The sequence below is a fragment of the Seriola aureovittata genome, chromosome 2 (genome assembly GCF_021018895.1).
Source record: "Seriola aureovittata isolate HTS-2021-v1 ecotype China chromosome 2, ASM2101889v1, whole genome shotgun sequence".
In the NCBI taxonomy this organism is placed as follows: domain Eukaryota; kingdom Metazoa; phylum Chordata; class Actinopteri; order Carangiformes; family Carangidae; genus Seriola; species Seriola aureovittata.
The window spans coordinates 14,608,045-14,624,509 of record NC_079365.1 but is presented as its reverse complement, the minus strand read 5'-3'; the positions used below and the strand labels follow the sequence as shown (position 1 = coordinate 14,624,509).

The 16,465-nt window shown below is 39.7% G+C and overlaps 1 protein-coding gene across 1 annotated transcript; it reads right to left on the bottom strand.

Annotated features, from left to right (window-relative positions):
* Window positions 1-523: 523 nt before the first annotated feature.
* Window positions 524-16,028, bottom strand: prkcda (protein kinase C, delta a). Its single transcript, XM_056404427.1, has 18 exons — window positions 15,580-16,028; window positions 12,233-12,362; window positions 11,865-12,064; window positions 11,714-11,780; window positions 10,851-11,007; window positions 10,321-10,352; window positions 10,049-10,134; window positions 9,374-9,503; window positions 9,191-9,291; window positions 7,836-7,932; window positions 7,545-7,675; window positions 6,039-6,212; window positions 5,856-5,947; window positions 3,542-3,604; window positions 2,375-2,513; window positions 2,084-2,272; window positions 1,700-1,828; window positions 524-1,578 (listed from the first exon to the last, which is right to left on the bottom strand). The coding sequence occupies exons 2-18, from the start codon at window positions 12,339-12,341 to the stop codon at window positions 1,423-1,425; spliced, it is 2,052 nt and encodes a 683-aa protein (XP_056260402.1). The 5' UTR covers window positions 12,342-12,362; window positions 15,580-16,028; the 3' UTR covers window positions 524-1,422.
* Between the last annotated feature and the right edge of the window lie 437 nt (window positions 16,029-16,465).

Sequence of the window (16,465 nt, the reverse complement as noted above, 5' to 3'; positions counted from 1 at the left end):
ACAGCTTGTCAGACTAGTAAAACAGGTAGTCACATCAAGCCCAAATCAATCTTATGTAAACAAGAATGTTTTCAGTTTCTAAGCAGAACAGGTGCAAATTGCCTCCTGTGTTGTCCATAAGATAGTGTCCACTGATATTGACTTGGTTTATTAATAGATCTACAAAATGAAATCAATTCAAGGGAAAATATGTTAAAAGTGTGAACACGTGTTTCCAACTTGGGATATTAAAAACCAAGTCAGACAAAAAAAAAAAAACACTATTCATAAAATTACACAATATTCTTAAAATATAAATTAAATCAGCCCCAAACAAATATCCATTTAAAAAAACAAACTAAAATACAGCAGTAACAAACATCTAACTGATAAATCAAAATTAACTTTCATTAATAACATGTGACCTTGCACCTTGATTAAACCCTGATCTGACCTCTAAAGTTCCCTCTCGTTTTTGAGAACTTCATCCTCCATGGAACCAGGACAGAGTAGATACAGACGTTTTAAAAGGAGCACATCAGACTTAGGAGTTGATGGTTTTTTTAATCAGATGTAAAAGATGGAGACAGTAAAAAAAAAAGTACATCCTTAGTGAACCAATATACATGTTACAACAATATACTGTACATATACATTGTCTATATACATCATTTCAGTGACTTCCCACTCGTTTGCAGTCACGTACCATTACTGAACTTTTTGCAACCCTGGCTGCACCCAATCTCTCCCCGTCCCCAGATAAGACCTTTCCATACAGCTGAGACCAGCTGCAGGTCTGCTAAAATTTGATCTTTACATGGCACTGTTTAGTCAACCACAAAACCACAAGTTCTTCTTTGTCAGCAAGACAGACATGATTTATCCAGTCAAAGGCAAAAGATCAGATGTTTCAAAGACACATAACAGTCATTATTAGGCTATATTTAAACATGGACACGTTTTTGTTGCTCTGAGATTTCTTTACATGCAGTCAGATCCTTCACACAAACAATCTACATTTGAAGTTTACAGTACAGATTTATTTCTATGGGTTTCTTTCCCTCATCATAATTTTTCAGTCTCAGTTGGGTTGAACTAAATGTTACCAAAAGGGACATAAAATGGCTGCAGATGGTAGCAGTGACGTCAAGTGGAATGTAAGGATTTTCAGCCTCCCGCTCTAATATTATTACTCATACAGGCCTTTCCAACCTAGACAAATAATAAGCATGCACACAAATACAATAACATCAATATATACAGTACAAGGGCCCGTTTCTACTCTTATCATTTCTATACGTACCCAAGGAGAACAGTTTGTGCTTAAAATAAGGTCACAAAAATACTGACTGTGGAACAGCTCATTCATCTGCGACATATTAAGAGAACTGTCCCGTAAACAGTTGGGATGTGACCTGAGTCTGACTGTCATTAAAACAGTCTCTATTCTAAAAGGTGCTCCATCTTGGGGTTGATGAATGAAAAACCAGCGAATGCCGACTGGTCCATGGAGTCTATGAAGTTCTTATCGCTGAAGGAGAGACGAGGCTTCTCACTGAGGAACTCCCGATCAAAGTTGCTGCAATCATTCGGTGCTTTCTGTAATTGACCACAAACATATCTCAGCTAAACAGGCCATCACACGATTTTAGATTTATGTAAACAAAACCAATAACTGATATCACAGTCTAACCCCAACTGATTTGTGTGTGAGACATACCACTTTGGGTTTGAATGGCGGTTCAACCTCCCTCCTCTCCAAGGCTTGCCAGTTAAGGGTCTTGAAAAAGGGGTGTAAACGGATATTACCCACGATTCCTAGCCTGCGAGTGGGGTCTCTCTCAAACAACTGCAGGGAAACAGGAAAATTAAGTAAGAATATGCACCATTACAACATAAAAAGAGCACAGTGTTGACACTGTCCAAGTGGATTTGAATAAATTTCATCAACCCAAGAGCTGTAGAATTTTCTTCTCCAATACAGGATCATATAATCTTTAAATTTCAGCCATAAAATAATAAAACATGGAAATACCACATATTCCAATAAGCAGAAATGGAGTCATATGACAGATGGTATTTGTATAAGACGTTTGGTACAGACCCGCTCAAGCAGGTCCTTGGCCTCCTTGTTGATCCAGCGAGGATAGTGGGGAGTATCCATGCGGATGGACTCAAACAACTCATCCTCATCATCTCCATGGAAAGGTGACTGTCCTATCAGCATCTCATACAGCAACACCCCGAAAGACCACCAGTCAACTGAGAACGAGTATTTCTGTCCCAGCAGGATCTGAGTTGAAACACAATATTATAAATAAGAATTACCACACTTGTTTTGTCAGTTTTGAGTATTTCAAAACAAGAGCGTCTCTCTAAATTTGAAGCACTATACCTCTGGAGCAATGTAGTCAGGAGTACCACAGAAAGTCGTGGCACGATTCTCTCCAAACACGTTCTCCTTGCACATCCCAAAGTCAGCTATCTTTATATGTCCCTCATGATCCAGCATCACATTGTCTAACTTTAGATCTCTGGAAACAAAATAATCACAGCAGGGTTGGATAATTAATACTTTACAACACTACCTAAGGCTTGCATTATTTTATTTAACTTTTGGAGGATTAAATGTGTGATAAAAAAAAAAAAAGCACCTAAAAACTTTTCCAGCTGGACTGTGAAATCTTGAGCACTCACTGCTTTAGAACATGACTCAAGCCAGAAAGAACCTTATAACTCATGACTTACAAAATGCAACAAGAGTTTGGATGATTTACGCATTCATTAGAAATTACCTTTACTTAAGTTGAATGTTTATTTCCAGGAAGCCACTGGTTTCAGTTCATTTCCCTGTAATTTGAAAATCTAAATGTGGTAGAGATCTGAAACTTGCCTGAGATAAGGGCTGCAACGAACAGTTCTAATACGTTAATCTGCCAGTAAGTAACCATGTGTCTGACCAACATTTCAAAACCCAAAGATATTCAATTTACTATCACATAAGACAAATTCTGAAAATTTTGGGCATTTTTGCTTAAAAAAAATCAAGTGAATATTTAGTCCACTGTCTGTGTTAATTTACCAGAAATGTTATAAAAGTTATATTAGTCCTACATGCTTATGTAATTGTCAGCAGTTACACTATACCTGAGATTTGAGATTTTAGCTTTTGTACTGCAAGATCTGAACAAACTCACATTTTCATCTTTACTGAATTCACATTTCATTGTTTTTCTTCTGAGTTTACTTTTTGGACTGTAACCACAATGGCAGTCTTCTAAACAGTCCCTGCTCACAACTGCATTACCACACAATCATTTCATAAAAAAGCTGTGAATATGCGTGGGATTACCTAACCAAGCAATCTCTGTAAATTTCACATAGCACTTGCAACTGAACTGAAATCAACGGTCTTGTGGAAGATATGGAAATAATGCAAAATAGTCAGCTGTGATGCAAAGAATATACTATTATAGTTTGTGTGTGAAAAATTATTAGTGTGGTCATTTTAAGTTTATGTACAGTACTGTCCATCCAGATGTAAAAAGCATTTTGCTCTGACCTGTAGATGATCCCTTTGGAATGTAAAAACTGCAGACCACAGATGATCTCAGCCGAGTAGAACCTGCGAAGACAGAGACGACAGAGACAGATAGATATTAACTACTCATCTCTAGTGGAAAGCTACAGGACTGCACTGTAGCTATCTCACTACTGACTTGGCAGCTAAACGTGGTGTAACTGCAGACTCATTTCAGTGTAGAGCTGAATTATTCAGGAGGACATTTGTATGGAGCAGGAGACAGGTGAATAACGCTCTAATAATGTGAAACATGAGAGCTACAGTGAGCCAAAAGATTAGCCTATCTCTGACCTGCTTCCCTTGTCATCTCTGTCAGGTGAAACGATTGAGTCCTAACAGGAGATGAGAGTAGCCTCCACTCTAACCTTGTAACTGGTCTTTCTCTGTAAATGACCAACTGACAAGGACTGAATAGTGTCAGGTTTTATCCACTCAATATCTCTCATTTGCGACCATTATAAATATAGCTCTCACAGAACAAGTTAGAAAGTGCACACGAATAAACCTGCTCTACAAACACTACAACAACACAAAATATGGTCTAGGCACCAATTTTGTATATGAGGAGTAATTCAGTTGAGGAGGAAGATTGAGACGATGTACTTGACTCTCTACAACACTGGGCCAACAGGTTAGGAGTAGCCACTGGCAGAACGGCCTTTGTGCTGATAAAGAGGTCACCGGAAAATCTGCAGTTCAGTCACTGCCCAAGGAAAAATATTGCATAACCAAATCCAGGAGATACTTTCCATTCCACTGTGACAGCTTGTGCAGCAACACACAATAACTTAATTTATTACATTTAAATACATATGTAAACAAACACCTAAATGTGTTTTGTTAAAAATTAATGCATGAGATGAATGTGAGAATGATGAAATGGCCCACCCTCTATGTCTCGCTCACTGAGGGTAATCAATCTATACAGGTTGAATACAATCACTCAGTGAAGAGGATTTAAGCAGATGCCAACACAAGATCGGGTGTCTGTGGTTGCAACGTTGAGAATTACTCCTGTCATCTCATGGATCCAGGACGCAAACACCAGTTTAACTACAGGAGATGTAACTGCAGAGTAAGAGCTGGGCAATTAACTGAAAAAGTATCAAAACCGACATTCAGAACGTCTCACCAACAACTCATATCACTTATTTCGGTTCATGCATTCTTCACTCAAAGTGAAGTTGGTGATATGAATGACACAACTGCAAACACTGACCCTCATCTCGAGCAGCTTACACCTAAAAAGAATGCCGTTTCTGTCGTTGGTTTCAGTGAAGACGACGCCAAACAAAAAGTCAAATACAAACACTGCAGAAAAACAATTTCAGCAACCAAAGGTGACACCACCAATTGGCTTGATCTCTTGGAACACAATCACATTCAGATGAAGAGTACATGGCTCAAAAAAATATCTCAATCGAGGTACACAATAAGATCAGTGCCAGAACACACTGGTTGTTTTAAAACCAAAACAGCAGTACACAAAGCACCATATTGGTTTAAAAGAAAGATTATGGTAAATGCATTCACAGTCTCAACAACATAAAACTAGATATCACAACCTAAGATGGCATTCAAACCTACTGTACATCTACAGTACTTGTTCTCCTCTGCTTCTTACAGTCAAACCAAATTAACTTTGCTTCACTTTCAAGGTAAATGTCTGCAATGAAATTGTGAATTTTTCCTTCTGTAGCCTTCAGTATCTGCAGATTACATAATAAAAGACCTTCAACAAACTACTGTCTTTTTTTCAAGAAAGACCGATACACTTAAGCATTTTTTTGTTTATTGCCTTTGAGCATTATTTGTGCATCTAAGAGCACCGACTAAGAAGTCTTTCTTTCTTGCCTTCATCTCTGTTTGTAAATGTGAGACTTTTTCAAATTTGAGTTGGCTCACTGCAGAGATTTTTTTCTGGAGAGAGTTATCAGTGTAATAGTGGGTGGTAGTAACAAATACATCCCCCTAGAGTACACAGGCACTAAGAGCTGCTCACTCCTTACAAGGCCAGTCTGCTAGTCAGCAGCTGCTAATGGACGCCACCCCTTGCCCCATTCCATCAGGGTTCAGTATATCATGTAAAAGCTAAAAACCATAATGGTAGAGACAAAGAGAGTGACAAAGGGAGAGCTTTATGAGTATCTGCTTTCCATCAACTCATTGATTCTGAATATGTGATTCTGTGCCGCTACATGAACATGTGAGCACTGAGTAATGATGACATGTTGTGTGTGTTTTTTCCCTAGAGCTTGTGCTTGTTAAAACTGTGTGACAGGGTGTGACTCACGTGGCTCTGTAGAGTTCAAAGCGCCCTTTCTCTTGAATATGAAACATCAAGTCTCCTCCGTTCAGATACTCCATCACAAAGAACAGATGCTCCTATAGACAAGTTTCACTTCAGTATTGATGACATAATCCCAACCAATCATGTAGAGTAGAGAAAAATTCTCCAAAGGTGGAGAAGGACTACCTTGGTTTGGAAGGTGGAGTAAAGGTGTGTGAGGAAAGGGTTTTCCCAGGCTAAAGCCAAGACTCTCTTCTCTACCATAGTGCACTCCACGTCATCATCCATCAGCACTACATCTTTCTTCAGAGCCTTAACAGCAAAATACTCTCCACGACCCTTCAGCTCTGCCAGAAGAACCTGAGAGGAGAGGAGAGGAGAGGAGAGGAGAGGAGAGGAGAGGAGAGGAGAGGAGAGGAGAGGAGAGGAGAGGAGAGGAGAGGAGAGGAGAGGAGAGGAGAGATTAATATTGGCAATTAACTTGTGTTCTGTGCAAAGAGCATGTGGTTTGACATGTCAAGTTAACTGTTGATAAATTCAGACTGGAGGTCTTCACATGTCCACTTGGTTCTGAGGAATTGAGACCCAGTCCGGGACCCGAGTCAGGATAGGTCCTACTAAGTGTAATCGGATCGGCTAGCGTCTAGTTTTACTCTCATGGGTTTTGGGACAGTGTGTGAATATGTCCAGTACCAGTGGATTTAAATGTACACAAACATACACAGTATCAGCTCTGATCGAATGGTGCATCACAATCACTGCAGAGAAACCAGTATGTTTTGAAGTGAAACAGAGATGAGACCTGTGAACTGTGAACAGCCGAGAGACCTGAAGACAAGCTTAGATCAAGATTTCTGCTATTTAATTAATTTACAGTTTTTTGGAATTTGGTTAACTGGAATTTGGATATTAACCCAGCTGGCACTGGGCATCATGTAACATAAGAGAGACATTAGACTCTAACAAGTCTTAAGTCAGACAGATGTTAAATTTTAGTTGGAATTGGTTAATTGACATTGTGATTAGCAGATGTTGGTTTTGCTCAGAGCTAGAATGTTGGTATTTTATATGTCTAGGATGTTGGATTTTAGTTACTTAACAACACAACTTAAAACCAACAAAATATCAACTTCAGCTGTTGTCAGTATTCTACATCAAGATTAGAACATTGTCTTTCATCTTTCTACCGCCCATGTTGCTGCAGAATGTTTTACTGTTAGTGCAGGAAATGTAAACAGGACGTTCAATCACATTATTTATATAAATCGGTCCTTGTAGCACTTAAACAAATTTAGGTTTCCATGAGTTTACATTCATTGTTAGGGCATTATTATTATGATTATGATTCCACCATGGCTGCTCATTAATTCATATAGTTAATAGCGCATCATGCTGCTGCCAGTGTTGGTGTTCTCTCTCTGTTAGGATCTGTTCAGGTTGACTACATTTTGGACTGGGTCAGGACTGACTATTTTCAAGTCTCCGTCAGATCAAGTGTCTCTTTTATGAAAATTAATTCATGCACATTTTGTTCAGGTAGGTTTTCCAGGGGTCTGTTTCAGATGGCTGCAGCTCACAGTGCGATCAAACACCTAAAATCTATGTCATTACTTTTTTTGAGTTGGGTAGTTTTTTGAAAACAGTAGTCACTAGTCACACAGTTTATTTCACACTGATGTGGTTGCATGGTACCTTGCCAAAGCTGCCTTTTCCCAAGACCTTGTGAAGGATGAAGTTGTCCACATTGATGCGGGTCAGATGGGTAATGCGAGACTGAGGCCGTGGACTGGACCCCTCCCACAGTCTGCCATAGGGAGTTCCATCTAATGGACAAACAAATTACCACACATACAGTAGAAAATACTTATTCACATGATTATTTGAAATATTTAATCCTTTTGCACATTATTCTCGAAGTAGTAATATCAGTAACAAGCTGACTATGTTCTGCTCACATGCACATACAAAAAAACACTCACTGACCATTGATATCCAGTCCAGCAAGTTTGTTAACTTCGTCATAGATTCCAATATCCGGCAGATTTGGCAGGTTTGGATCTGAACGGCGAGTGGATGATTTCTGATGGAATAAAGAAAAAAAAAGAAAAAATAAGCATGAAACAGCCAGACAAATTGTTTCCCAGCAATGGTTACCCATCTAGCTGCGGTCTATCCAATGCAAACTCATTTTGTCAGAGTCTTCTTTTGAACATTGATTATATGACCTCTCTGTCCTCCAAACTACATAGATTTGGTTTTAAACCAGAAGTCTGTGAAAAAGGAGGAAGAGAACTGGGAGTTCTACAACAAGCCAGTCCTTAAACACAGCAGGATAGGAGGCTCAGGTTCCTGTCGAGGTCAGGTGTCACACTGAACAATTCGTCAACACGCACCGAGGATTAAGAGTTTCACATTCAATTGACACTCAGTTTGATGGTTACACTTCATTTTGATAGTCTATTGTTAATATTCAACTTACTACCAAAGGATTGTAATGTGTCAGTACACAATGAATTGAGTGTGATACTCCCTTAACATATATGCTTTGTCTGGATTTGTCTGACTGGTTTTAGGATTAGAATTGGCTCATGGTTTCAGCAGTTATGATTGGAGTCCAGTTGGGATAATGGTTAGGGTCAACAATTAAGACATAGCTAGACTATACATCGTAAAAGCTTTCTCAAGGTGTCTTTTAGATCTGTCAAACACATCTGCCTCATGCTGCATTTGTTCTGTATTTTCATTGAAAACAAAGATGCGTGCAACATAATAAGTGATTATGTTAATACTTCATTCATCTGTATTTTTGCATGATCTTTTAGCAGATCAGTGATGCAGACATGTATTTATCACGGTGTTTTGATGGTAGTTAAAGTATTTCTGACCTTTTTAGATTCATAATTTTATTATTAAATATCATATAATATTTTCTTGTTATATTCGTGCCACAAGATTGTTCTGTAACACCCTTGGACTTGGACAGTGTCCATGTAAAGTTTTACCAAGTCATACTGGCTCCAGGCAACAACAACTTCTACCATTTTTGTACGTATGTAGGAAGTGCATTAAAATGTGTTAAGTGCCTATCTACAACTGTGGTTCTCAACTCATCAAGTTCCAGTTGTATTCTATGAACCCATCTGAGTATACTGATGGCTAACTAAGAGATAATGCAATCAGATGAAAGAGCCATGTTGTGATTTAATTAGGTGGTCTGATACTTGAGTCAGACTGGTCATTTTGATTACTTGCACTTTCTTTTAACTTTAGCTTAAATACTTAAAGACACTTGATTTGACCAAGCAGTTAAAGACTTGTGACCATCTCCGTGAACTCACCTGGCTGACTTGTGTAAGTGCTTCAGCTAATAGTTTCTGGTTGATACCACAAAGGTTGGCTACTTTATCCTGACACTTGTGGTGGACATTCATGGCACAATCTACAAAAAAATAATAAAAGAAGTCTGTTAGACAAAAGTACACTTACACTCCAGCAACCAGTCAAGCATATCTGCACTGTACCTTCACACTTGAGGCCTTGTTTGACAAGACCCCACAACAGACTTCCACAATGGTCGCAGAAGGTGGGACTCATGTAGTTGTTGATCTTGAAACGGTGCGGCATGTCAATTTTGAAGCGCTCCTTCTGGAACTGTCGGAACAAACAGGGTTCATCATCTCCATGAAAAACTGGTGAAGGAATCCTAATCAGTGGCCTGTGACACTTCACAGCCCTGCGCACCTGCCTCATCTTTTATTTCCCTCTCTGAGTTTCTACCAGTAGAAGTTACCCCGCTGCTGAATATAAAATGACTTGTTTCTTCCCAGATCTGTCCCCACTCTGATTTAAAGTACCTCTTGAAGACCACACCCCATCTGTTATTCACCCGCTGTGTGGGTGTGTGTACCTCATCATTCCCATGTGGCTATTATCTAGGTCAGTTGGTCCTTGATTGCCTTTATCCACCAATATTGATGATCATTGAAAATGGATCTGGACCTTAACTGGTATCTGCCTTTGTATCAAACTCTGACCCAGCAACACACGCCAGTTCAATGAAATAACGACCATTGTTTATATTGTTGAGGAGAAATACTTTAAAAGAGCACATACCAAAGTGAGAAAAGCCCACACTAAACTGACATATGGAGAAGGCTCACAGTACATGGTGTACTGCAGAAATGTGTGTAACCTACCACAGTATCCCGACTGTTGGCAGCAGTACCGGTACATCTGCCGATGATTTTGTCTATACATTTTTTGTGGATGGCTGCATTGCATTCTGATAAAAAGCAAAGATGAGATATGTATTTGATTCAATATCTGAACATACAGTATATCATAATCTTGCAATAGTAACAAAACAGTGAGAAGGTATTTTTATTCAAGTACACATTTTTCATGCATTGGGCTACTTCTTCAAGCGGGGCATAAAAGCATGGGGGTTTGTAAATTATTTTACACTTACGTCTGCATTTATAGCCTTGCTTGTTGAGTCCCCTGTGGGAGACAAAGAGACACACAAATGGGTCAATTTGTAATATTCTTTGATCATGTGAATGGTTTGCTGATTTATCACTTGTCAGTGATAATGAACAGCTGTAGTACACCCCTGCTGATTTGTGTATCAGTGTTTCCTTTTTGTACAAGCTTCCTTTCCAGTGAGACCAAATATTTTAAAGCAGATTAGTGGAGATCTGTAGCTCTCGAACATTATCAGTGCAACAGACAGAAGTTACAATTCAAATGGAAAGTTGGCTTTACTGGTTTTATCAATAACATCAAAGCAAACAGGTTGTCTAAATCACTTTGACAAAAATCAGCCTACCCAGAGAGTGTTCTATGCTGCCAAATATCAGGAAGTTCCTAAACACTATGTTTTTGATCTCCCTGTATCGTTCTGTCTAGTATTTTAGTTTATCTGATCAGTGGTTTATGAGTTCCCCTTTAGCTGCCTTGGTGATTTTTTCATAGGACTGAAGTGTAGGTATCACTGACCACACAAACTCTCTGCACACAGAGCAGAAAGTCGGCTGTCTGAAGAATGTGGCGATGAACTCATGGTTCTTTATGAAGTGGATCTTGGCCTGCTTGATGGCTCCTCGTCTGCGGTTCAGAGTAGGAGCCTCTTCCTCCTTTGCAGCCTGTTTACTCTCTACCAGATACACAGAGAAATACAGATAATTCGAACAACACTGCAATGGAAAAATCAGCTAATTTTGTAAATGTCACAAATTGATAATAAATGGGGAACCACAGGAATTGCTCATGTAAATGCCTGTGAGTGATGGGAAGGCAAAATACTGTGGCTGGACAGTCTGTGAATATATGGGGGTGGGGGTGGAGTTAAAAATGAAAGGAATGAAAACTACAGATTGTAAATCAGACAAACTGGTTGTGGAGCTACAGAGAAAGCTTTATCAGCATGGTATTTGGTTAATCCTAAAGTTAGAAGACAGAACAAGAAAAGCTTCTTCCCCATTTTCACACTATTCACCTACTTTCCGACTCTTGCCCTAAAAACCTATTTTCATCTTACTGTTTGTGTGTGTGTGTGTGTGTGTGTGTGTGTGTGTGGAGGTTTCAGTTTGGGTTATTTTACATTAGCAGTTTCAGTATTTAAGTGGGTAAGGCTCAATCAGAGTTCAAAAAAACCTGAATCAGGTTCTGATGACACTGGGTTGTTATCCTATGTTGCCATGAAACAATGGGCTTTTTGATAATATTTATCAAGTATTAAAGCAGAGAAAACAACGTAGCCTGACAGCTATGAAAAATCATATAGTTTAAAGAAAAAAGCCCACAAATAAGGCCACTGAGTAGAATAAAGAAGAGAATGTTTCCATTTTATTTCCTTTCACCTGTATCCACTCCCTCCAGAAAATACTGCACTGCCATCATCACTTTCCCAGAAGGATGGAGATCCACCTGAACACACAAACACACAGTTAAGCACACAGAGTGCCTGAAATATTTCTCTGCAGGGACAAAGGACAATCTGTAATGTCCTACCCAGAATTCAGCGCGACCGTTGGCTTTCTTGCAGCGCTCAGCAAGGACGGACACACCAACAGTGACCTCAGCCAGAGGCTCCTCCGCCGTCTTCATCAGCAGTACCTCGAGCACACGACCCTCATAGATGTGCGCATCAAAACTGGCCTTCCAAGCCGGGTACATTGTAGGTTTCCGCTGTACCAAGGTCTTACCTCGTTCTTGAAAAAAGTAAGACAGACAGAGAGAGAAAGGAGAAAGATATTTAGTACAGCGCAGTATTTATATTAGTATAAATACAGAGCAGGAAATAAGAAGGAGGTGACAGCTTAGAAATGACAACTTCTTGAAAACATAGGGCCTTGTAGCCTGTGAAAGAGTTTTCTCACCAGTTGTCAAGGCTTCCTTCATCTTGATTGCACAGAAGGGAGGGTCTGCCAATGGGGGCAGGACGCCCAAGTCGTACGAGTTAAAGGTGATCCTCAAGAAAGGAGCCATGGTGACAAGTACCAGGGTCACCTGCTCTCGGAGATAGATAAACACAGTGTTACCCTGGTGACATTTATCTATAACGACATGTTAGTAACACACAGAGATGTAGTTCATCACCCTATCCACTTGTTATATTGCATACATACACATTTTCTTGTACAACAATACTGCTGGCTCACATATAAGCATTAATAAGTGCTACAGATCTATGTTAAACTGCATAAGAACAAACATATATCAGAGAGAAGATAAGATCTTTTACTAATGTCTGAGATACACAACTCAAATATATTCCTGACACCTGATTTGATTCTGTCTGCACCATGACTTTGCATTTACTCTTGTACTTAGTCATCTCACTTTGAGATATTTAAACTTAGTCACACCCACAGAAAGGAGGGACACAAAACATTTTTACACCTCTGTCAATAACACTTGTTTTCATGTGGAGGACTGACTATTGCAGGTTTTTTGTAGGCTATCTGATTCCAAAACTGGTTGGTGGGAGTAAAAGTAAAAAAAATATATAATATGATCTGTATTTTTTCATATATTTTGTATTTCATATTTTTCCAGTAAGACAATTTTCTGAGGGAAAAAGCTGGGTAACTGTATAGATTTTCCTGCTATTAGAATTAATTAATAATTATCATTACAGGCTCTGATGGGCCTTAGTCATTATTTTTATAGAGATTTTATAGATCTAATGATTTAATTATTGATTATTGAAAATAAAATAAAAAAATCAATAAATTAAAAGATCATGAAAATTTGCATGCCTTACGCATTGGGGTGAAATATATGATAATAATGACATATTGGTGAGGGATCAATGTCACCCTACACGGTGGGCGGTAGTTTTTGCATGCATGAGTTACTGCATACATAAGCTTACAAGGTCTGCAGACACAGCCCCTCCTGTTTCTACAAATGCACCACAAGTTTCTATATGTGCGACGCAAGAGGTGACGCCCATCAATCTCATGTGTTGGCCAGGAACTTCAGTCACACCCATGCTGCTCTACATACCTACTCTGTTAGTTCCACACCTCTATGTATAAATACAACGACATGCTACTTGTTTGGTTCCCTGTCACTGTGTTTCTTTAGTGTTTAGTTTCTGCAAGGCTGCAGCTGCAACAGTGGATGTGTTTCCCTGTACTACAAAGGCAGAGCGAGTTTCAACATGACGCTAATCCAAATAGAAGCATGTGCTGCTCTACAGTAAGCCTGAGCTGGTTTTTACAATCCTTAGCCCAAAACCACCCACACTGAGGCCAAAAAAGAGTGACACAGAAAAAAAAAACACAGGGAAGGAAAAAAGTGTGCAGTAAGAGGGAAGGGAGATGAAAGACGATCACACACTCACTGCTGCTGTGCGCTGTGATGTCAGGGTTTTTGGAGTTAATCAATAGCAAGCACAGTGTGTGATTGAGGGCGGTGGTGATTGATTTCCTAGCAAACTATTCATGTGCATTTTCGATTTGTCCCGTCCGTTAAATTCAGTAGTTATGTCCCATGGACCAGTATACTGTAACTTTCAAACTTCCACCTAATTTCCTAGAAGTCATTACATCCTACTTCCTGATGCCTACTACCTACCAACTAATGAGCAACACAAAAGTGGGTTTGTTAGCAGGAGAAGAAATTACCTTTACTAGGCCATAATTATGTTATTATTATTATTATTTCACCTATAATCTGGGGTTAGATTCTACGTAAGCATACAAATAAAACTCTGTGTTTGTGCATGTATCCTTGTATTTGAGCACCATAACTAAAGTATAACACAAGCTACTACAGTACAGGAATTTGATGCATGGTTATAATACAGTTGTAGTATTGGCATTTGTAGATTGTCTATGCCAAGCCTGAGTGCTGGAGACTGGACCGTTGCCTAACATTACTGGCAAGCTCTTTAAAATAAATAATAATATATATATAAATAAAAATGAAGGCGAAAGATAGGGGATACCCTTGTCACACCATGACAGGAAGAAAAGGGAGAAGTTAAAGACAGAAAAAGAGACAAAACTTGTGAAGTGATCTGATATGTGAATGTAAAGCCACTTCAGACTATTTTGGACAACCTCTCAATGAAGCCTGCCTGTGATGGACACAACATGTCCTCACAGGTACCTCTCTGATTTACATGCACACATGTGGTGACAGAGTTTGGTGAATCAACTCTAACTCTAGTTGTGAATCATTCACATGCTGTTCAAAGACTAAACACTGTAGGAAAACACTATGGCATACCGTGACAGTGATTTACAATGTAACTGTGAGCATGAATCATTTCCATAATATCAGCATCGACCTCAGAGTCAGTCAAGTACATTTGATTTTCTTCTCAGAAAAATTTTTGTCTTAAGGATGTGGTTGCTTGTCATTTGGCTGAACAGTAGATGTCACTTCATGTCTGCCTTAGACCACAGTTTGCAACCAGACTCTGCTTTCGACAAGAAACATAACACTTTATTTGAGAAAAAACACACACAGATTCCCCTTCCTTTGCTGTTCAGACCTGCCCGCATTCCTCCTCCTCAAACCGGGTGTTACAACGCTTTCTGTGACCAGTGAGATTCTGTGACCTGGCACGGAATGCCATAATGCTAATAGCCACATACAACTGCTAACGGTACGTTAACGGCTGTTACCCACCAACCGTGAGACCCCGTGTATTTAAATTGGGTCACACATTTTAATAGCTGTCGAAGCATAGAGTAGTGGTATTACTACTGCTACTACCAGTACAGGTCTGTGTGTAGAGTCCTAACACCTCACCTGTCAATCTTTGATAAAAAAAAAAAAAAAAAAGAAAGTATTTTTCTATAGTTGACGCGCAGCACCATAAAATGTGACAGGTCACAGATTCCGTCGCACCATTTCAGTTTACTTGCCTTAAAAACGAGGGAACTGTTCAAAAAAGTTGGTAAGAATGATTATAGTAAATCAGAACAGCTCAGTAGTGATTATTATCCTTTTAATTGCCAAATAAAAGTCGTAGGCATAGTATTACTACTGTAAGTTAACGAACATTTTTAATATTTCGCTAACTTTAGCGCCAGCGGTTACGTTTAAACGAGTAAACGTTACAGTTTGTTTCCCCCTACATCAGAGAAGGAGAAGAAGGGGTACGTTTTTTTTTTTTTTATCTTTTGGCAACTTTCTGCAAACTCCAAACGTATAAACACAAACTCTGTGAAAAGCTCGACTAAAAGCCGAAAAATGGCAGTCTCACCTCGTCCGGTAACCTCAGTGCTGGTTGTTTTCCACCGCAGCACGACGAAAAGTTGCTCTTTCTCTTCCTCTCGTTTTTTCGCTCTGTGATTCCGTCGATTGAGGAAGTGTGGCGCCTGCTCACAGTGGCTTTCTCGGCAGGCTGTGACGTTTACCTGCTACACACACTTGCACATGCACACACACGCGCACAGTTTGCGTCCCAGTAGTTGCCGTGCACTCAGTTGGCCTATTTTGATTGAAGGTCCTGTCAGTTATTATAATGCGTTTTCCACATGACCTTGACAGTTCACTTGTTCAGCGCACACGCACAGACGTCTGCCCCAGCCACAAATTACACTTTCCACCCTCCCGTGTGATTAACGTAATGGTGTGGGTTCATCACTGCAGACCTGTTGATCACCTGAGGAAAAAATACCCAGGCCACCATACCTGTGCATAAAGATCTGCATTGCTGATGAGAGTGCCCTAGATTACTGCTGTAGCATAGCCTACTATGTGGGGGAAGATTTATTTTTTTCCACTTTGTGTCGCAGGGGGTGGGGTCACGTGGCTGGTAGGCTGCGGGGGTAGTTTAGAGGTTTGAGCTAGGCTTTGGTGGTGAGGAGGTGGCAGATTTGGCTCCTGCTGCCAAAAGGATCTTTTCTTGCTCTAGACTAACACAAGCACTCCAAATTATCCACACCATTTATTTATTTCATGCTTGTATTCACCCCCCCCCCCCCCACACACACACACACACACACACACACACACATATGTGTGTGTGTGTGTGTACAAATGAGCAAGGATAGAACCTCATTTATGCCAGCTGAGCTATTCTCATCTTGATCACACAAATGAAATATTGGCTGAAGTGAACAAAGCTCTGCATTGGGAATGCTGCA